Genomic DNA, 22,171 nt, shown 5'->3' with positions numbered 1-22,171 from the left:
AATGCTGTATATCTTAAGAAAGTTCATACATTTTCATACTCTAAAGAGTAATTGTTACAATAGTTCGGGAATGAGATTTTCCTAACAGTCCCTCCTTTTCCTTTCACCATCAGGGTCACACTATACTCTTCATTATTTAAGTCGTAAGTCAAGTTCATAAGGTAATACTACACTGTAAACACACCCATCTAATTAGAAAGCAAAACAAGAGAGTGAATACAACAACCCAAATCCTTTCAGTTCACAGTCCTGTTCTTAAGTCTGGGAGCCAAGAGGTTAGCCACCCAAAGAGATTTAGGGGAGATCCCTACCCTATTTTGTGTAATATTTTTAAATGAGTCTTTCTCTTGTTTCTCTCAGTTTTGTTTTTCTGGTCTTGACTGACATAAAAACCCCAGCAGCTCTTATTCAGGAACGCACCTACTCTGTCCTGTACTTCTAAAGGGTGCTCTAGAGCTAAGCCATTCTATATTACCATTTTTGATAATAATTTGATTTCTTCCTCTAAGGCTGTCATACTGCCTGCCCTCATTAATGGCTTTTTCTAATTCTCTTGGCACATTTGCAGTATCCCTTTCTAGTTTTGCGGTCCTTCGCTGTGGGATAAAATCTGATATAGACAGGTGGAACTCAGTGCCACATTATCAAAGGCATTTATGAAAGGCAGGTCCTGCTTGACTAACCTGATCTCCTTCTACAACGTGGTCACGCGCTCAGTGGATGAGGGAAAGACTGTGGATGTTGTCTATCTGGACTTTAGTAAAGCCTTTGACACTGTTTCCCACAGCATTCTCCTGGAGAAACTGGCTGCTCATGGCTCGGATGGGCACACGCTTTGCGGGGTAAAAAACTGTCTGGAAGGCCGTGCCCAGAGAGTGGTGGTGAACGGAGTTAATTGCAGTTGGCGGGCGGTCAGGAGTGGTGTCCCCCAGGGCTCAGTGCTGGGGCCAGTCCTGTTTAACATCTTTATCAATGATCAGGATGAGGGGATGGAGTGCTCCCTCAGTCAGTTTGCGGATGACACCAAGCTGGGGGGGAGTGTTGATCTGCCTGAGGGTAGGGAGGCTCTGCAGAGGGATTTGGACAGACTGGACCCATGGGCCAAGGCAGACTGTAGGAGATTCAATGAGGCCAAGTGCTGCGTCTCACACTTTGGCCACAACAACCCCCGCCAATGCTACAGGCTTGGGGAGGAGTGTCTGGAAAGCTGCTCACAGAGAGGGACCTCTGTTGTTGGTTGATAGCAGTGAACATGAGCAGTGTGCCCAGGTGGCCAAGAAGCCCACCGGCATCGTGGCCTGTATCAGGACTAGTGTAGCCAGTAGGACCACGGAGGTGATTTTCCCCCTGTACTGGGCACTGGGGAGGCCGCATCTTGAGTACTGTGTTCACTTTTGGCCCCCTCACCACAAAAAGGACGTTGAGGCGCTGGAGCGTGTCCAGAGAAGGGCAACGAAACGGGTGAGGGGTCTGGAGCACATGTCTTATGAGGAGCGGCTGGGGAAACTGGAGTTTTTTAGCCTGGAGAAAAGGAGGCAGAGGGGAGACCTTATCGCTCTCTAAACATATCTGAAAGGAGGTTGCAGAGAGGTGGGGGTCCACCTGTTCTGTCAGGTAACGGGTGTTAGAACAAGAGGAAATGCTTCAAGTTGCGCTAAGGGAAGTTTCAATTGGATATTAGGAAGAGTTTCTTTACTGAAAGGGTCATCAGGCTTTGGAATGCGTTACCCAGGGCAGTGGTGGAGTCCCCATCCCTGGAGGTGTTTAAGGGTTGTGTAGTTATAGTGCTGAGGGACGTGGTTTAGTGATGGGCTTGTCAGTGTTAGGTTAATGATTAGACTATGTGATCTTACAGGTCTTCTCCAATCTAGGAAATTCCGTGATAGTGCGATTCTGTGATGATGGCGCTGGGACAACTTCCCCGGGGTGTCCAGTGAGCACAGGCACAGCCCAGACCCTGCTCGTCTGGTCCCTCATGTCTCTCGCAGGAGCCCGGCTGTGCCAGGACACTGCTATGTGCCCCCACCCTGCACACTCCCCCAGTTCAGCTCTTCCCTGAGGTTTTCCTCTCTGGGGCACTTGCCAGCCCCGCCAGCCCACACCCTCCCTGAATCTGGACACCTCCTGCTCTCTCCCAGCACAGACCAGCAGAGCAGCCTCATTGGCAATGGTCCAGCCAGCCTTCATGCTGAGGAGATATCCACCCCAGGCAGCTTGCAGCCCCCCATGCCAAACGTCCTTCCCAGGATGGCATGAGAGAATTGGCCCAGGGCACCCTCAGGAAGGTCCTTTTGCCTCAGGGACAGGGCAGCCTGCCCCAAGCTGCCCCACCGCAGCAAAGGGTTCCTCTTGCCATGGCTGCCCTGCACACACACGGTGCCCTGCTCTTCTCCCACCACAGCCCATCTTCCCTCAGAGCCTTTTCCTGAGAGAGCTCATCCGTGCTGGCCTGGCCAGCTGTTCCCGCACCCCTCTCCAGGCGTCCCACAGCCCCCGAGCTGGTGGTGCAGCTCTGCAGAGACGGGGGCTGTGGTGCCCAGGGCCATGCTGGTCAGGCTGGGAGGCAGACCCAGCTCGGGTGGCTCCTGCCCCCTTCACCTCAGCACACAGACACGGTCCCTGCATCTATAGAGAATTACTCGGAGAAAGGATGTCAGACAAACAAGTCAGTGCAGGGTCCTTCAGTTTTTTAAAAACAAAGAGAGAAGAGCTTCTTATTTACACAAAGTCTGTGGCTCCCACAAAACAGATCCTGACATAGCAATAGGATAAAGGATGATTCTTCACTTTTATTGACAGCATTAAAAAAACCCAGAAAAGCTAAAAACCAAATAAATGAAAGGAAAAAAAGTACTAAAGACAATCTGGGCCTGCAATGAGTTACATCATGTGCGATATGTAGAAGATGGGCAGTTCATTGCTGCTTCTGACAAGATACCAGTCATCAGTTTCCACAGGGCATCCTTGAGTCCCTGGTTCATCATGCTGTAGATGAGGGGGTTCACTGCTGGAGGCACCATTGAGTACAGAAATGACGCCAACAGGTCCAGAGATGGGGAGGAAATGGTGGGGGGCTTCATGTAGGCAAACATGGCAGTGCTGTTAAACAGGGAGATCACAACCAGGTGAGGGATGCCCGTGGAAAAGGCTTTGTGCTGTCCCTGCTCCGAGGGGATCCTCAGCACAGCCCTCAAGATCTGCACATAGGAAAAGAGAATGAAAGCCAAAGCCCTGAATGCTAGTAAGACACTAAGCAGCAGAAGCCCAACTTCCCTGAGGTAGTCTGAATGTGAGCAGGAGAGCTTGAGGATGTGGGGGATTTCACAGAAGAACTGGTGCAGGGCATTGCCCTGGCAGAGGGGCAGTGAAAATGTATTGGCCGTGTGCAGGAGAGAATTGAGGAACCCACTGGCCCAGGCAGCTGCTGCCATGCGGACACAAGCTCTGCTGCCCAGGAGGGTCCCGTAGTGCAGGGGATGGCAGATGGCAATGTAGCGGTCATAGGCCATGATGGTGAGAAGAGAAAACTCTGCTGAAATGAAAAAGACAAACAGCAAGGCCCGTGTAGCACGTCCTGCATAAGAGATGACGCTGGTGTCCCAGAGGGAATTGGCCATGACTTTGGGGAGAGTGGTGGAGATGGAGTCCAGGTCAAGAACAGAGAGGCTGAGGAGGAAGAAGTACATGGGGGTACCAAGAAGACCGAGTGGATAAGGCCCTCTATAGACAGATTGGAGTAGGCTCACATTCACAAGCCCTGGTCCTCAGAGGGAACTTCAACCACCCTGATAGCTGTTGGAAGGAAAGCAGAGCAGAGCATAGGCAACCCAGGAGGTTTCTGGAAATCATTAATGATTTCATCCTTCTCCAAGTGACAGCAGAGCCAATGAGGAGAGGTGCCATGCTGGACTTTGTCCTGACCAAGAAAGAGGGGTCCATGGGGAATGTCATGGTCAAGGGCAGCCTTGGCTGCAGTGACCTTGAGGTGGCAGAGTCTGGGATCTTTAAGGTGGCTAGGAGAGCGCACAGTAAGCTCTCTATCCTGGACTTCAGGAGATAGACTTTGGCCTCTTCAGGGATCTGCTTGGTGAACTACATTGGGACAAAGCCCTGGAAGGAAGAGGGACGCATGAAAGTTGGCTAATATCCAAGGGCTACCTCAGCCAAGCTCAGGAGCAATACATCCCGGCAAAGAGGAAGTCAGGCAAAGACAGCAGGAGGCCTGCGTGGATGACCAAGGAGGTCCTGGTCAATCTCAAACAGGAAAAGGAAGCCTACAGAGGGTTGAAGCAAGGACAGGTATCCTGGAAAGAATTGTCCGAGCAGCGAGAGATCAGGTTAGGAAAGCTAAAGACCAGGTATAGGTGAATCTGGCCAGGGGCATGAGGGCACAGCAGTCCTGGCCTTGGGGTCCCCTCAGGCACCTCATGCGTCTCCCCACTCTCCCCTCCCTGTGCCTGATGAGGCCCTGCTGACTCCCTCGGCACTGCAGCGTCCTTGTGCGTGGACACATTGATTCAGTGCTTTATATTGGTGGACTTCACCTTGGAGGGTGTTTCACCTTCGGAGTCTCCATCCGTTCCAGTCCAAGGGCAAGTGTTGAGTCCCTAATCCCGCCTCTCCTCCCCCCTAAAAAATGCATTTCCAGAATGTCCGGTATATGCCGTCAGTCCTCTCATACATGAAGAAGACTGAGGAGATAATGGGAGCTCATGGACTGTCTCCCCTTCCATTGGGCACCAAGAAGAGCGCTTTTAAATCCAGAATATTTGGTGCAGTGGAAACCAATAGTACCATCAGCTTAGCTCCAGAAATATTGAAAACACAAGAAGAGACTCATTAAAATATTGATTCCTTGAACATGTTTTTGGAAGGAACTTTGGAGGAACAGTCCATCCTTCAGGCACTGCACTTGGGAGGTGCCCTTTTATTGAAGAGCTGTTATCTGTCAGGCCACACCTGAAACAGTGTTGTGCAAGGGTAAGACACAATAGGATCAAGCCTAAAGACAAGCAGTGTAAACTCAGAAAAATATCTATAAGCAGGATTATCACAAGAGAAAAAAGCAGACTCAGAGCCTAAGATAAGCCTTGGGCAATGTGCATGGAAGGGGCGGCAGGTTATTGTCGGTGAAACAGTGTCCATTGGGCCTGTTTGTGTAGGGCATCCTTGAGCTCCTGGTTCCTCATGCTGTAGATGAAGGGGTTCATTGCTGGAGGCACCACCGAGTACAGAAATGACACAACCAGGTCCAGAGATGGGGAGGAGATGGAAGGGGGCTTCAGGTGGGCAAACACTCCAGTACTGATAAAGAGGGAGACCACGGCCAGGTGAGGGAGGCACGTGGAAAAGGCTTTGTGCCGTCCCTGCTCAGAGGGGATCCTCAGCACCGCCTTCAAGATCTGCACATAGGACACCACAATGAAAACAAAACACCCAAAGGCTAAACAGGCACTAACCACAATCAGCCCAGCTTCCCTGAGGTAGGAGTGTGAGCAGGAGAGCTTGAGGATGTGGGGGATTTCACAGAAGAACTGGTGCAGGGCATTGCCCTGGCAGAGGGGCAGTGAAAATGTATTGGCCGTGTGCAGGAGAGAATTGAGGAACCCGCTGCCCCAGGCAGCTGCTGCCATGCGGACACAAGCTCTGCTGCCCAGGAGGGTCCCGTAGTGCAGGGGTTGGCAGATGGCAATGTAGCGGTCATAGGCCATGACGGTGAGAAGGCAATACTCCCCTACAATCAAGAAGACAAAGAAAAAGAGCTGGACAACACATCCCCAGTAGGAGATGGTCCTGGTGTTCCAGAGGGAATTGGCCATGGCTTTGGGGAGAGTGGTGGAGATGGAGCCCATGTCTATGAGGGAGAGGTTGAGGAGGAAGAAGTACATGGGGGTGTGGAGGCGGTGGTCGCAGGCGATGGCGGTGACGATGAGGCCGTTTCCCAGGAGGGCAGCCAGGTAGATGCCCAGGAAGAGCCCAAAGTGCAAGAGCTGCAGCTCCCGTGTGTCTGCAAACTCCATGAGGAGGAAGTGGGTGCTGGAGCTGCTGTTGGACATTTGCTGCCTCTGGGCAGGGGCACCTGTCCAAGGAGGGAAACAGAGTAAGTCAATGCAGACTTCTGTAAGAAAAATGAAAGCCATTTCCCGTAGGCTCTCTTTGCATTGCCCACGGCCCCACAGGTCAGAGGAAAGCTGGGACACTGGTTCCCATGGACACACCGGCAGGAGTGGAAGAAGATCAGTGTGGGACTCTGCAGCTGAAATTCCCATCCCAGGGAGGCTGACAGCAATAAAAAGGCAACTTTAAAGGAGACACGTGGAGAAACCCAGAGAAATGCCGTGAGGGTCTGACTGGGAGAGGCATGGGGAGAGGCAGCTGGGCACTCAGGGCAGCGTTACCCTCACCCTGCTGGGCACGCCACCGCCCAGACACTGATCATGCAGGGCAGGTGCCCTCAGCCCCACCGCTGGGCAGCAGCAATGGGGCACGTGGCAGGAGGGATGCCCTTCGCCTCTCCTGCACTGCCGGGCACAGAGCTGACTCCCACCCCAGAGCCCATGGCCGTGAGGGCTGAGGGCAGTGCTAGGTGGCTCAGGGAAGGCATCTGCACTGCAGGGGTGGCTGGAGGTGCCCCTATCTCCCCTGCAGCAGGGCTTCCAGGAGCAGCTCCCTCCTTCCCTGCCCATCCACTGCCTGGAGCTCTCCCTGCCAGCAGCCTTTTCCCTGCCCCAACGTCTCTTCTCTGCCAGTGCTCGCAGACCCCATGGCAGCCCCCGTGTGCCCAGCTCTGCCCTGCAGTCTCTGCGTGTGTGCAGGGGCTAAAGAGCAGGTGCCACAGACCCTGGTGAGACTGGAAAGGGGATGCTGGTGCTGTCTGTAGCCCCCAGAGCTGGAAACCGAAGACACAGCCTCAGGAAAGCTCCTTATCTCTACACGAACCCTCCTTTGATCTTTCATTTGAAAGTCCTCTTGGACATGTGCCACTGCCCACCCAGCCAACCAAGAGAAGAAACAGCAAAAGAAATTTACCTTCATATTAGGGGAACTCCATCTTGAAAAGTCCCTCCAGGAATGACCAGAGGTCATCTGGAGGTGTAAAGAGCCCTGACCCACACAGCACCCTCTTCAAAGCAGAAGGACATTGCCCAGCCAGGGGTCACTCCTTCCACCCACAGCTTCTCCCCACAGAAGCTACGTGGGAGCTCTCTGGGCAGGTGGAGCGCTGACCCTGGCAGGCGGCAGAGTCCCTGCTCTGGCACACAGCCCCCAGGGTGCAGGGACCCTGCTGGCAAGGAAAGCCCTGCCCACCCCTGCCTGCACACCCACCTTCACAGCCCTTTGACCATTCCTGGGAGAAGGCAGCCGTCATGCTCGTGCCTCTGATGGTGAAGCAGGGAAGCCCCAATCTAGAGAATGTCCTCTTCTTCCACAGCAGAGAAGTTGTGAGCGTCCTTCTGAAAGATCCCACGGGCTGTGGGAGGTGCCAGCTTTTGGAGATCTCTCCAGCTACTGCAGCTGCTCTGCTTTGGGAAGACTTCTCCCCCCACTCGCCCTCAGCATCCTCCCTCTCCAGACTGTCTTCAACCTCTCTCTGCCTCCCTGCTCTGCCCTCGCTGCCTGCAGGCAGTGCCCTCAGCCCTGCTGCGCTGTGCAGAGGAGCTGCTCCTGGGCAGAGCTGTCTCTCTGCAGCGCTGCCCGCTTGCCAGGACCTCCCTCCGTCCCAGCAGCCCGGCCCAGCTCAGCAGCAGAGGACCAGCTGTGGCTTTCTCTGCCTCCTCCCCGCACTGCCCCAATCCCTCGAGGTGTCCCTGCGCCTCCAGGGCTGACAGCTCCTCCAAGGCAGCGGGGTCTCTCCTGGGGAGCAGAGTTTGAAGCACAATGAAGTCATCACCGACTGTCCCTCTCTGAACCCTGGACAGACTGATCCCTGTGGTGGGAAGGAATCTCTGCTCTGCCAGGGTGTGTGGACCTACAGGAGGCATCAATGTTCAGTGTTCCTCAGCAGTATTCTTGAGGCCGGAGGGACATTCAGCTTCTCCAGTGCACCCACAGACCCACCAGAGGGGGGATTCCTCTTGCCTCAGCTCAGCTGCCCTAAATCGGTGTGAGCTCCTCCTCTGAGGTGCCCTGTGAGCAATGGAGACAGAGGCCAGGAGGGAGCTTTTCCAATGCAAGCACTGGGTGACATCTGAGGTGCCAGAGGTGGTTCAGGACACGTGCAGGGAACTGCAAGCTCTAATGGAGCAATTGTGAGAGGCAGGGCAGCATCTGCGGGCATTGTCCTGGATGCTGGTGGGGAATCCCTTTGGCCAACAGAAAACATAGAAGATCACAGAATCACAGGATCACAGAATGGTAGGTGTTGGAAGGAACCCTCAGAGATTGTCTAGTGCAACCCCCCTGCCAAAGTAGGGTCACCTTCAGCAGGCTGGACAGGAATGAAGCCAGGCGGCTTTTGAATATCTCCACAGAAGGACACTCCTTAGCCTTTCTGAACAGCCTGTTCCAGTGCTTTGGTGCCTTCAAAGTAAATGCATTTTTCCTTGTGTTCAGATGGAATTTCCTGTGTTCCAGTTTGTGCCCATTTCCCCTTGTCCTGTCACTGGGCAACACAGAAAAGAGTCTGGCTCCATCTTCTTGACACCCGTCTTTTAGATATTGATAAGCATTGAGGAGATCCCCTCTCAGCCTTCTCTTCTCCAGGCTCAACAGACGCAGCTCTCTCAGCTGTTTCTCATAAGAGAGGTGCTCTAGTCCCCTGAACATCTTTGTAGCCCTCTACTGGACTCTCTCCAGTAGTTCCCTGTGTTTCTTGCACTGGTGTACCTAGAACTGGCCACACTACTCCAGATTCGGCCTCAGCAGGGCAGAGTAGAGGGGAAGGATGACCCCCCTTCACCTGCTGGCCATGCTCTTTTGTAATTCACCCCAGGAGACCCTAGGCCTTCTTGGCCAACAGGGCACATTGCTGGCTTATGGTCAACTTATTGTCCACCAGGACTCCCAGGTCCCTCTCGGCAAAGCTGCTTTGCAGGAGGTGAACCCTCAACCTTTACTGGTGCATGGGGTTTTTCCTCCACAGGTGCAGGACCCTACACTTTCCCTGGTTGAACTTCATTATGTTCCTCTCCACCCAACTCTCCAGCCTTTCCAGGTCTCACTGATCGGCCTGCTATTTCCTGGGTCCTCCTTCTTGCCCTTTTTGAAGACTGGCGTGACTTTGGCTTTCCTCCAGTCCTCAGGCACCTCTCCTGTCCCCCTGACCTTTCAAAGATGATGGAGAGCGCCTTTGTAATAACATGTGTCAGGTCCCTCAACACTCCTGGGAGTGACCCATCAGGGCGCTGGGTGTCAAGTTTGCCTAAATGATCTCTAACCTGATCTTCCTCGACCAAGGGAAAGTCTTCATTTTCTCAGATTCTTTCTCTTCTCTCCTGGGTCTGGGATTGCTGAGGGCCGGCCTTACCAGTAAAGACTGAAGCAAAGAAGGTATCAGTAATTCTGCCTTCTCTGCATCTTCCGTCACCAGGGCACCCACCTCATTCAGTAGCAGGCCCACATTTTCCCTGGTCTGCCTTTTACTACTGATGTACTTGGAGAAGCCTTTCTTATTGTCCTTGACATCCCTGGCCAGGTTTAATTCCAAGTGGGCTTCAGCCTTCCTCGTTGCATCCCTACGTACTCTCGCAATGTTTATATACTCCTCCTCTCCCTGAAAAAAGTGCCTCCCCAGCTCTCCTGTAGGCCCCCTTTAGGTCCTGGAAGGGTCTATAACGTCTCCTTGAAGCCTTTTCTTATACAGGCTGAACAACCCCAACTCTCTCAGCCTGTCTTCAGAGGAGAGGCGCTCCAGCCCTCTAATCATCTTTGTGACCCTCCTCTGGACTCACTCCAACAGTTCCGTGTCCTTTTTCTGTTGGAGGCTCCAGAGCTGGATGCAGTACTCCAGGTGGAGTCTCACAAGAGTAGAGTAGAGGGGAAGAATCACCTCCCTCGACCTGCTGGCCATGCTGCTTTTAATGAAGCTCAGGATGTGCTTGGCTTTCTGGGATGCAGGCACACATTTCTGGCTCATGTTGAGCTTCTCATCCACCAACACCTCCAAGTCCTTCTCCTCAGGGCTTCTCTCTATCCATTCTGCACCCAACCCGTATTTGTGCTTTGGTTGATTTCCTCTTGCAACTCTAAACTTCAAACATTTTTGGTGTTGTTATTCTCGTTGCTTGGTTTTGTCTTGTTTTAATAAGTGATTTCTCAGCGATTTTGTGTGCTGCCTCTGTTTGCAAAGGCAAGTGATCATAAAATTGGGGTGGGATGCAGTGGCAGGGACACGGGAGCGCGGTGCCAGTGTAGGTGCCTGGGACCCTCTGCCCAGGCTCCAGCTGCAGCTTCCCAGGGGCTCTGGTCTCCAGCAGCTCCTCTGGGACAGCGGCCAGGCCCAGGCAGGTGCTTCGGAGACACAGGGCCCTCTGGAGGTACCACTGGGTACTGATGGTCAGACAGCGGAGCGCTGCCTGGAAGCCTGAGACATTTTGACATGTGTATGAGCATGACCTCATCAGCTAAAACAAGAGAATACTTTTAATAAACATTTGGTGTTCTCCCGTGAGATGTAGATGAGGAGTTTTCAGGATGTCCATTGACAGAAAGACGAGAGCTACTGACCTTTCCCTCTCTTTGCATTGTCAGGACTCTCTCTCTCAGCCTCTGAATTTAATCTCCCTCACCTTTCACATATTTCCACCTATCCTAAACGAAGTGACCATGTCTGAAGGCACCTTTCCAGCAGTGCACGTGCACAGAAGCACTTGTGATTGCTCACTACATTTCCCTTCCCCTTCCTCTTTCATCATTAGGAACACCTCTCAACAATCCCACTGCTGCTTTGAGCTTCAGGCAGTTAAAATTTGTGTTTCAGTAGTCTGTTGAATTCTGGGTTTAGGACATCTCTTCATTTGTTCTTATTTCCATAAGAACAGGTTCAACAAGGCTTTAGGTTCAACAAGGTTTCAGGTTCAACAAGGCCAAGTGCCAGGTCCTGCACTTGGGTCACAACAACCCCATGGACACTACAGGCTTGGGGTAGAGGGGTTGGAAAGATGCCCAGCAGAAAAGGACCGGCAGATATGAGCCGGCAGTGTGCCCAGGTGGCCAAGAAGGCCAACACCATCCTGGCCTGTATCAGGAATAGTGTGGCCAGCAGGACTAGGGAACTGACCATACCCCTGTACTTGGCACTGGTTAGGCCCCACCTCGAGTACTGTGTTCAGGTTTGGGTCCCTCACTACAAGAAGGACATTGAGGTGTTGGAGCGTGTCCAGAGAAAGACAACGAAGCTGGTGAGGGGTCTGGAGGACAAATCTTATGAGGAGCGGCTGAGGGACCTGGGGTTGTTTAGCCTGGAGAAGAGGAGGCTGAGGGGAGACCTTATTGCTCTCTATAGTTCCCTGAAAGGAGCTTGTAGAGAGGTGGGGGCTGACCTCTTCTCCCTGGTGACAAGTGATAGGACAAGAGGAAATGGGTTCAAGTTATGCCAGGCAAGGTTTAGATTGGATATTAGGAATTTTTGTTTCACTGAAAGGATTATCAAGCATTGGAATAGGCTGCCCAGGGAGCTGGTGGATTTGCCATGCCTGGAGGTGTTTAAAAGGGGGTAGATGTGGTACTTGGGGACATGGTTTAGAAGTGGTTCTGCCAGGGTAGGTTAATGGTTGGACTTGATGATCTTAAAGGTCCCTTCCAACCTCAACAATTCTATGATTCTATGATTCTATTCTATGAAATCCATGCTGATGTTTCTTGGACATGTTCTTCTGTTATCGGTGCCCAGAAATGTCACCAAGGAGGGCTCTGACTGATGGCACAACACTCCTCACCAAAGTGAGCTTGTACAGCCACTGGCTCCCTGGGTTGCACATTTGGACTCTTTCAAAGACAGGTGCTACACTTGCTTGTCCTCTCTCACCAGAGACCTCTGCCAATCCCATGACCTTTCAAAAGGGATATTCCAAAGAAATATTGATCTTCCCCTGTAACCTCATTACCACTCTTCTCCCTGGTACACACTGTGTGTACTTTCTCTAATCTTTCAGATGCTTACCCTTCTCCTGAGACAATGTTCATTTCTAAAGTCATCTTTGCAGATGCAGACTCTCTGGGCAAAGGCCCTTTCCATTCTTCGCCAGTTTTCTCCTCCCCTTACTCTTTCTTCACTCAGATACCTCTCACCTGTGCTGCTGCTTTGACTTTCAAGGAGTTCAAAGCTTGCCTGTCTTTCAACAATCTAATTGTCTCCTCAGCCAACTCCTTAATTGTGTTTATATGTCTTGTCTATCTACCTTCCTAAACTCTTTCTCATAAGAACTCCCTTGTAGAAAGGCAGCCTCATTAGAGGTAGCTTGTCCTGAGCGTGTGATTGCGGACTGTGTGTTATTGTTTAGGAAATCTGATTATGCTTTACTTTTCTTTTCTTACAAACAGGAAAAGTTCTCCTGCGCCTGGGTGCAGCCAGGGCTCTGAGGAGCGCAGGTGGGAGATGGGGCAATGGAGCTGTGACATCCAGCTGCAGACTTCAGTGGAGAAGTCTGATGCAAGGACCAGGGGTGTCAGTCCCAGGTGGCCAATGTCAGAAATGGGGAGGGTGGGGAGGTGAGGAGCAAAGCTGTCCTACAGTGTCAGACCTCCAGGGACTGCTTCTCCTCCCTATCCAGACCCCCTGAAGGGACACCCTGTATCCAGAACAATCAGAGAATGCTTCTATCCTAATCATAAGTGATAATCAGGAGTAATACATTATATCCTTTAAAATAAAAAAGACATTTTTCTTAGGTGCGCTTTGAAATCTCCTCCTTAACTACACTCTGAAACCTCTCTAATTGGCTGTACAAGTCTTGAAGATTTGAAGAAAAGTACAAGAACGATGAACACCTTGTTAGAGCTTTCTGTCTTTTAATGAGCCCCACGTGTATTTGGTGCTGAGTCCATGAGCCTCAGGCACTGAGAGAAGACTGAACAAAGTGCTCAAGAAGTCCAAGTCAGAAGCAAAGTACCTTGAAGCCTTGATTGGCCCCACTGAGGGTCGTTACTGCCAAAGCCTCCCCAGGGACTCGTTAGAGGAGATAACTGGAGGCTGTGGCTGCAGGTAGGCAAAGGCACTGTGCAGGTGGCTGTAATGCTGAGGAACCCCTTGGTTTGGTTGATGCAGCAGAAAGGCCAACCCCTGACCCCCAGGCCCTGGGAAGGCAGGTCCTGCCCCTCACTGGTGGCTCAGGGCTCTTCCTGGTGGCCGTGGGGTGTGAGGGTGAGTGAGGCCGAGTGTAGGAAAATTCTGTGACACCTCCTGCCCTCCCAAAAAGGGGCAAGGACAGAACAAAATCCAGAGTCCCAAAAGAATCACAGAATCATTTAAAATTGCAAAAGACCTTTAAGATCATAGAGTCCAACTGTAAACCTAACACTGCCGAGTCCACCACTAAACCATGTCCCTGTGTGCCACATCTGCACATCCATTAAATACCTCCAGGGATGGTGACTCAACCACTTCCCTGGGCCGCCTGTTCCAGAGCTCGAAAGCCCTTTAGCTGAAGAAATTTTTTCCTAATACGCAATGTAAATCTCCCCTGGAGAAACTTGAGGCTATTTCCTCAAGTCCTCTCTCTCATTACTTGGGAGAAGAGACCAACCCCCACCTCGCTACAACGTCCTTTCAGGGAACTGTAGAGAGCGAGTAAGTCTCCCCTCAGCCTCCTCTTCTCCAGGCTAAACAACCCCTGTTCCCTCAGCCGCTCCCCACAAGACTTGTCCTCCAGACCCCTCACCAGCTTCGTTGCCCTTCTGTGGACACACTCCAACACCTCAATGTCTTCCTTGTACTGAGGGGCCCAAAACTGAACACAGTACTCGAGGTGGGGCCTCACCAGTGCAGAGTACAGGGGGACGATCACTTTCCTAGTCCTGCTCACCACACTCTTACTGGTACAAGCCCGGATGCTGTGGGCCTTCTTCGCCACCTGGGCACACTGCCAGCTCATATTCAGCCACCAACACCCCCAGGTCCTTTTCTGCTGGGCATCTTTCCAGCCACTCTGCCCCAAGCATGTAGCGCTGCGTGAGGTTGTTGTGACCCAAGGGCAGGACCCGGCACTTGGCCTTGTTGAACCCCACACTATTTGCCTCGGCCCATGGATCCAGCTTGTCCAGATCCCTCTGCAGAGCCTTCCGACACTCAGGCAGATCAACACTCCCACCTTAATTGGTGTCATCTGCGAACTTACTGAGGGGGCACTCCACCCCCTTGTCTAGATCGATGATAAAGATATTAAAGAGAACCGGTCCCAATACTGAGCCCCAGGGAACATCACTTGTGACCGGCCGCCAAATGGATTGAACTCCATTCAGCACCACTCTTTGGTCCCGGCCGTCCAGCCAGTGTTTTACCCAGCAGAGTGTACACCTGTCCAAGCCATGAGCAGCCAGTTTCTCCAGGAGAATGCTGTGGGAAAAAGTGTCAAAGGCTTTAATGAAGCGCAGGTAAACAACATCCACAGCCTTTTCCTCATCCACTAAGCTGGTCACCTTGTCATAGAAGGAGGTCAGGTTTCTCAGGCAGGTCTTGCCTTTCATAAACTCATGCTGGCTGGGTCTGATCGCCTGGTTGTCCTGTATGTGCTGCATGATGGAACTCAGGATGATCTCCTCCGTAACCTTCCCCAGCACCGAGGTCGGACTGATAGGCCTGTAATTCCCCAGGTCCTCCTTCTGGTCCTTCTTGTAGATGGGCACCACGTTTGTTATCTTCCAGTCAACTGGGACCACCCCAGTTAGCCAGGAATGCTGATAGATGATGGAAAGTGGCTTGCTGAGCACTCCTGCCAGTTCCCTCAGTACCCTTGGGTGGATCTCATGCGGCACCATAGACTTGTATATTTCTAAGTGATGTAGCAGGTTCCTCACCATTTCCCCTTAGATTGCGGGGCTTCATTCTGCTCCCCAACCCTGTCTTCCAGCTCAGGGGGCTGGGTACCCAGAGAGCAACTGGTCTTACTCTTAAAGACTGAGGCAAAGAAGGCATTAAGTATGTCAGCCTTTTCCTTATCCCTGGTCACCGTCTTTCCCTCCACATCCAATAAAGGATGGAGATTCTTCTTAGCCCTCCTTTTCTTGATGATGTATTTACAGAAACATTTTTCATTGTCTTTTATGGCATGGCCAGATTAATTTCTAGTTGGGTTTTAGCCCTTCTACTTTTCTCCCTGCATAACCTCCTGACATCCTTGCAGTCCAACTGAGTTGCCTGCAACTTCTTCCAACTGTCATAAACTCCTTTTTTCCCCTCAGTTCCAGCCAAAGCTCTCTGTTCAGCCAGGTCTTCTTCACTGATGGATCGTCTTTCAGCACATGGTGACAGCCTGCTCCCGTGCCTTTAAAAGTTCCTTCTTGATGAATGTCCAGCCTTCCTGGACTCCTTTGCCCTTCAGGACTTTCTCCCAAGGGACTCTGTTAACCAGACCCCTAAACAGGCCAAAGCCCACCCTCCTGAAGTCCCAGGTGGCAGTTCTGCTGACCCTCCTCCTGACTTCTCCAAGAATTGAAAATTCTGTCATTTCATGATCACTCTGCCCAAGACGGCCTCCAGTCCTCACATCCCCCACAAGCCCTTCTCTGTTGGCAAACAACAGGTCCAGCGGGGTGCTTCCCTCCTCTGCTCCCTCCCCAGCTGTGTCAGGAAGTTATCCTCAACACACTCCAGGAACCTCCTGGGCTGCTTCCTCTCCACTCTATTGCATTTCCAGCAGACATCCAGTAAGTTGAAGTCCCCCATGAGGACAAGGGCTGACTATCGTGACACTTGTCCCAGCTGCTTCTAGAATATTTCATCTGTCTCTTCATCCTGGTTGGGTGGTCTATAACAGACTCCCACCATGACATCTGCCTTCTTGGCCTTTATTTAACACTTCCCAGTACAGACAGGGTCCTGTCCAGTACAAAGTGGATTATTTTAACATGTCCCAGTATAGACTGGGCCCCATCCCAGTATCAGTGGGATCCCCTGATCCCCTCAGAATGCAGACTGGGCACCATCCAAGTACAAACTGCATCTCCTGGCAACCTCCCAGCACAGACTGGGCCCTTTCAAGTACAAATTGGATCCCTTTGAACCAAGCCCAAGAAGACTGGGCCTCGTCCCTGTACAAACTGGACCCCCAGCTCTGTCCCAGTACAGACTGAGCCTTCTCCCAGTATAAACTGCATCCCTTTAACCCCTCCCATGACATACTGGGCCCCTGTCCCACTAGAAAGTGGATCTCCTCAACCCCTCCTAGTAGAGACTGGGCCCTGACCCAGTATGAAGTGGATCCCCTCAACCTCTGCCAGTACAGATGGGGCCCTCTCCTAGTACAAACTGGATCACTCATCCCCTCTTAGTAAAAACTAGTTCCTGTCCCAGTACAAATTCCACCACCTCATCCCCTCCACACAGAAACTGGGTCAGGTGCCAGTACAAACTGGATCCCATGGCCCCCTCCCTGTAACCCCTGGGCCCCATTCCATGAGGAACTTTATCTCTTTAAAACCTCCCGATATACACTGCGCCCTTCCCAGTACACACCAAATCCCTTAACCCCTCCCACTACAGACTGGTCCCCGAGGCAGTACGAACTAGATGCTGTGGCCCCCTCCCAGTACAGACTGGGTCCCCTCCTGGTACAAACTGGATCCCGTGCTCTCCTCCCAGTACAGAACTGACTGTCAACAAATAGAGATTATTCCATTTAACCCCTCCAAGTACAGACTGGGTTCTGTCCCTTTATAAACTGGATCCCTTAAACACCTGACAGTAAAGACTGGGCTCCGTCCAAATAGAAACTGGATCCCTTTAACCCCTCCCAGTACAGACTGGGCCAATGCCAAGTCCAAAATGGACTCCCCGGTCCCCACCCACTACCAACTGGCCACCTCCAATACAATCTGGATCCTCTAACTTATGCCAGGACAGACTGGGCCCTGTCCCAGTCCAAACTGCATCCCCTGATTCCCTCCCAGTACAGAAGGGGCCTTGTCCCAGTATGAAGAGAATCCCTTTAATTCCTCCCAGCGGAGAAAGAGCCTCTTCCTAGTCCAAAGTGGATCCCAGCCCAGCTCCCAGTGCAGACTATTCTGTGTACCAGTACAAAATGGATCGCTTTAACACTGCCCTGTACAGACTGGGCCTCATCTCAGTACAGACTGGATCCCCCACTTTCCTCCCAGTACAGACTGGGCCCTCTCCACGTAGAAACGGGATCCTCTGAGCCAATCCCAGCAGAGTCTGGGCCTCGTCTCAGTACAAACAGACTGGGCCCTGTCCCAGTACAAACTTTATCCCTTTAGACCCTCCCAGGGTACACTGGGCCACCCTCCCAGTCCACACTGGAGCCCCTGGCCCCTTCCCACTACAGTCCGGGCTCTGTCACAGTACAAACTGGGTTGCTTTAACCCCTGCCAGAACAAACTTGGCCCCTCCTACTACAAACTAGTCCTCTTTAACCCCTCCAAGTACAGGCTGAGCACACTCCCAGTATAAACTGCATCCTCTCATCCCCTCCCAGTACGACTGGGCACAGTGCCATTTAAAACTTGATTTCATTAAACCCTTCCAGTACAGACTTGGTCCCCTCCCAGTAAAAACGAGCTCTGTTTCGAATCATGGAATGGTTTGGGTTGGAAGGGACCATTAAAAGTCATCTAGTGCAACCCCCCTGCCATGAGCAGGGACACCTTCAACTGGATGAGCTGTCTCCAAGCCCCGGCCAACCTGGCTGGAATGTTTCCAGGGATGGGGCATCTACCGTCTCTCTGGGCAACCTGGGTCAGTGTCTCACCATCCTCATTGTTAAAAGGTTCTTTATATCGAGTGTAAATTTCCCCCCTTTTAGTTTAAAGCCCTCACCCTTTGTCCTATCGCAACAGGCCCTGCTAAAAATTCTGTCCCCAGCTCTCCTGTAGGCCCCCTTTAGGTACTGGAAGGCCACAATAAGGTCTCCCCAGAGCATTCTCTTCTCCAGGCTGAACAACCCCAACTCTCTCAGCCTTTCCTCACAGCAGAGGTACTCCAGCCCTTGGAGCATCTTTGTGGCCTCCTCTGGACCCACTCTCCATGTCTCTCCTGTGCTGAGGGCTCCAGAGCTGGAGCAGCACTGCAGGTGGGGTCTCACCAAAGCAGAGCAGAGGGGCAGAATGCCCACCCTCGATCTGCTGGTGATGCTTCTTTTGGCTTTCTGGGCTGCGAGCACAAATTGCCAGCTCATGTCCAGCTTTTCATCCCCCAGTATACCCAAGTCCTTCTCGGCAGGGCTGCTCTCCATCCTGTCATCCCCCAGGCTGTATTGATATCAGGGATTGCCCCGACCCAGGTGCAGGACCCTTCACTTGGCCTTGTTGAACCTCATGCTGTTCATACGGGCCCACTTCTTGAGCCTTTCCCAGTCCCTCTGGATGACATCCTGTTCCCTGGGAGTGTCAATCACAATACTCAGCATGGTGTCATCAGCACCAGTCTCCATCTGGACATGAGGCCGTTGACCACTACTGGATGGGACCATCCAACCAGTTCCTCATCCACCGAACAATACACCCTTCAAATCCACGTCTCTCCAGTTTCACAGAATCAAAGAGTGGTCAGGGTTGGAAGGGACTTCTGGAGATCAGCTAGTCCAAGCCCCCTCCAAGAGCAGGGTCACCTACAGCAGGTTGCACAGGATGGCAACCAGGCGGGTTTGGAATGTCTCCAGAGTGGGAGATTCCCCCACCTCTCTGGGCAGCCTGTGCCAGTGCTCTGCCACCCTCAAAGGAAAGAACTTCCTCCTCATGTTAAGATGGAACTTCCTACATTCAAGTTTGTGCCTGTTCCCTATAGTCCTATCACTGGGCACCACTGACAAAAGACTGTTCCCATTCCCCTGGCACCCTCCCTTTAAGTATATATAAGCATAGATAGGGTCCCCCCTCAGTCTCCTTTTCTCCAGACTAAAAAGCCCCAAGTCCCTCAGCCTTTCCTCATAAGAGAGATGTTCCAATCCCCTCATCATCTTCGTAGCCCTTTGCTGGACCCTCTCCAGCAGTTCCCTGTCCTTCTTTAAGTGGGGATCCCAGATCTGGACACAGTACTCCAGATGAGGCCTCACCAGGGCAGAGTAGAGGGGGAGGATGACCTCCCTCGACCTGCTGGCCACACTCTGCTTGGTGCACCCCAGGATGCCATTGGCCTTCTCGGCCACCAAGGCACATTGCTGGCTCATGGGCATCCTGTTGTCCACTGGGACATGCTGCTGCATGTTCCCCCAAGATCTTCCTTCCTTCCAGCTGGACAAGCCCAGCTTTTTCAGCTTCTTCTCACAGCAGAAGTGCTCCAACCCTGACCACCTTGGTGGCCCTCCACTGTACGGGCTCCAGTTTACCAGTGTCTCTCAGGCATTGCAGGTGGTCAGAACCTGGGGGAGTGTTCTGGATCTGTTCTCAAATGTTCTGAGCCCAGGATGTTAATCACTCCCACTGGCTGTGCTCCTGTTCCTACCACCCAGGATGCTTTTGGCCTTTGCTGACGGCTCCATATTTTGCCTAATGAAACCAAAGGACCACCAGAGCCTTTCCTGCAGTGCTGATACCAACCTAGGCAGTCCCTGCCCTCTGTCACTTCAGACCCTTAGTCAACCTCAGCGAAAGAACTTTAGATCTGTCCTTGTTGGATAACATGATGTTACTAGTGGCCTGTCCTTCAAGCCTGTCTAGGTCCCTTGGGATGACAACCCTGCCCTCTAATATAGTGTCTGCTCTCCTCATTGAGGTGTCAGCTACTAATGTTATGAAAAAAGCATTTTCTCATCTCCTTTGGGTAATTAAAAGCCCTTGAAACATGGTGGAACCCGACTAGATACATCCCTCTGGGCAGAACACTATGCATTCACCATGTTCTTCCAGGCCCGAGTACTCATCTCAGTTATTACCCATCTACTTATCCACCCAATCAGACCACAATGTCCTAACTGGACACAAGAATACTGTGGGGAATGAGGCTGATAGCATAGTGTTCGGCGCAGAGTCTAGTTGGAGGCCTGTAAGTAGCAGTGCTCCCCAGGGGTCAGTACTGGCCAGTCTTGTTCAACATGTTAATCAACGTCCTGGATGAGGGCACAGAGTGTACCCTCAGCAAGTTTGCTGACATCTGTTGGAAGGGTAACACAGCAGGGCATAGGCAGTCCAGGAGGTTCTTGGATTGTATTGACGACAACTTTTTTCTCCCAGTGGTAGAGGAGCAAACAAGGAGAGGATCTCTGCTGGACCTTGTCCTTACAACAAGGAAGGGTTGGTAGGCAGTGTCTCAAGCTCAAGGGCAGCCTGGGCTGCCATAACCATGAAATGATCGAATTGGAGATGCCCAAGGCAGCGAGGAAGGTGCGCAGCAAGCTGACCACCCTGGGCTTTAGCAGAGCTGACTGTGTCTTCTTGAAGAATCTGCTTGGTATAGTGCCAAGCTTGGATGAAGCACTGGAGGGAAGAAGGGCCCAAGTAAGCCAGTTAATATTCAAGGTTCACCTCCTCCAAGCTCAGGAGTCATGCATCCCTACAAAGAAGAAGGCAGGCAGAAAAGCCAGGAGGCCTGCATGGATGAACAAAGAGCTCCTGGACATGCTCACAAGTGAAAAGGAGGCCTATAGGGGGTGGAAACAGGGGCGGGAAGCCTGGGAGGAATACAGAGAAATTGTTCAAGCAGCCAGCGATTGGGTTAGGCAAGCTAATGCCCAGATTGAACTAAATCTGGCCAGGGGCATCAAGACAAACAAAAAATCCTTCTTTAAGTATGTCAGCGAGAAAAGAAAGACTAGGGAAGATGTGGGCCCTCTCCGGAAGGAAATGCAAGAACTGGTCACCTGGGACAGAGACAAAGCTGAGGTCCTCAGTGACTTACTTGCCTCAGTCTTCACTGGCAAAGACTGCAGCCGCACTGCCCATGATACATAAGGCAAAGGCAAGGAGCTGGAAAATGAAGAACTGCCCACTGTAGGTGAAGATCAAGTACAAGACCACCTGAGGAACCTGAAGGTGCACAAGTCCATGGGACCTGATCAGACACATCCGCGGGTCTTGAGGGAACTGGCAGATGAAGTTGCTAAGCCACTGTCCCTCATATTTGAGAAGTCGTGGCAGTCTGGTGAGGTTCCCGCTGACTGGAAAAATTGGAAGAATAACCCCTGTTTTCAAAGAGGAAAGAAATGAAACCCCAGGGAACTACAGGCCAGTCAGTCTCACCTCTGTGCCTGGCAAGATCATGGAGCAGATCCTCCTGGAAACTCTGCTGAGGCAGATGGAAAATAAGGAGGTGATTGGTAGCAACTAAGATGGCTTCAGCCAGGGCAAGTCATGCCTGACAAATTTGGAGGCCTTCTACGAAAGGCCTTGCAGCAGCAGTGGACAAGGGAAGAGCAACTGATGTCATCTACCTGGACTTATGCAAAGTGTTTGACACTGTTCCACACAATATCCTGGTCTCTAAATTGGAGACACATGGATTCGACAGATGGACCACTCAGTAGATAAAGAATTGGCTGGACGGTCGCACTCAAAGTGTTGTGGTCAATTGCTCCGTGTCCAAATGGAGAGCAGTGATGAGTGGCATTCCTCAAGTGCTGTACAACATCTTTGTCAGCGACACGGAGAGGGAGATCGAGTGCACCCTCAGCAAGTTTGCTGATGAAACCAAGCTGTTTGGCGAGGTTGACATGCTGGAGGGGAGGGCTGCCATCCAGAGGGACCTGGACAGGCTGGAGAGGTGGGCCCAAGCCAACCTCATGCAGTTCCACGAGGCCGGTGCAAGGTCCTATATCTGGGTTGGGGCAATCCCAAGCACAAATACAGGCTCGGCGGGGAATGGCCGGAGAGCAGCCCTGAGGAGAAGGACCTGGGTGTGCTGATTGACGAGAAGCTCAACATGAGCCAGCAATGTGAGACTGCAGCCCAGAAGGCCAACCAGATCCTGGTGTCCATAAAAAGCAGCATGGCCAGCAGGTCAAGGGAGGTGATTCTGCCCCTCTACTCTGCTTTCGTGAGACCAAGCCTGCAATATTGCATCCAGCTCTGATACCCTCAACATAAGAAGAACATGGATGTGTTAGGGCAGGTTCAGAGGAGGCCCTGA

General features: G+C 52.1%; 1 protein-coding gene across 1 annotated transcript; it reads right to left on the bottom strand.

Annotated features, from left to right (window-relative positions):
* Positions 1-5,120: 5,120 nt before the first annotated feature.
* LOC309685505 (olfactory receptor 14J1-like) lies at positions 5,121-6,056 on the bottom strand (the record flags this gene model as incomplete). Its single annotated transcript, XM_082501266.1, has 1 exon — positions 5,121-6,056. One exon carries the CDS (start codon positions 6,054-6,056, stop codon positions 5,121-5,123), a length of 936 nt encoding a protein of 311 aa, XP_082357392.1.
* Positions 6,057-22,171: the final 16,115 nt, after the last annotated feature.

This window comes from Vanellus vanellus (assembly GCF_965231255.1).
Source record: "Vanellus vanellus genome assembly, contig: HAP1_SCAFFOLD_76, whole genome shotgun sequence".
Classification (NCBI taxonomy): Eukaryota; Metazoa; Chordata; class Aves; order Charadriiformes; family Charadriidae; genus Vanellus; species Vanellus vanellus.
Note: the sequence above shows the minus strand (reverse complement) of the source record. Positions and strands in the feature narration are given on the sequence as shown.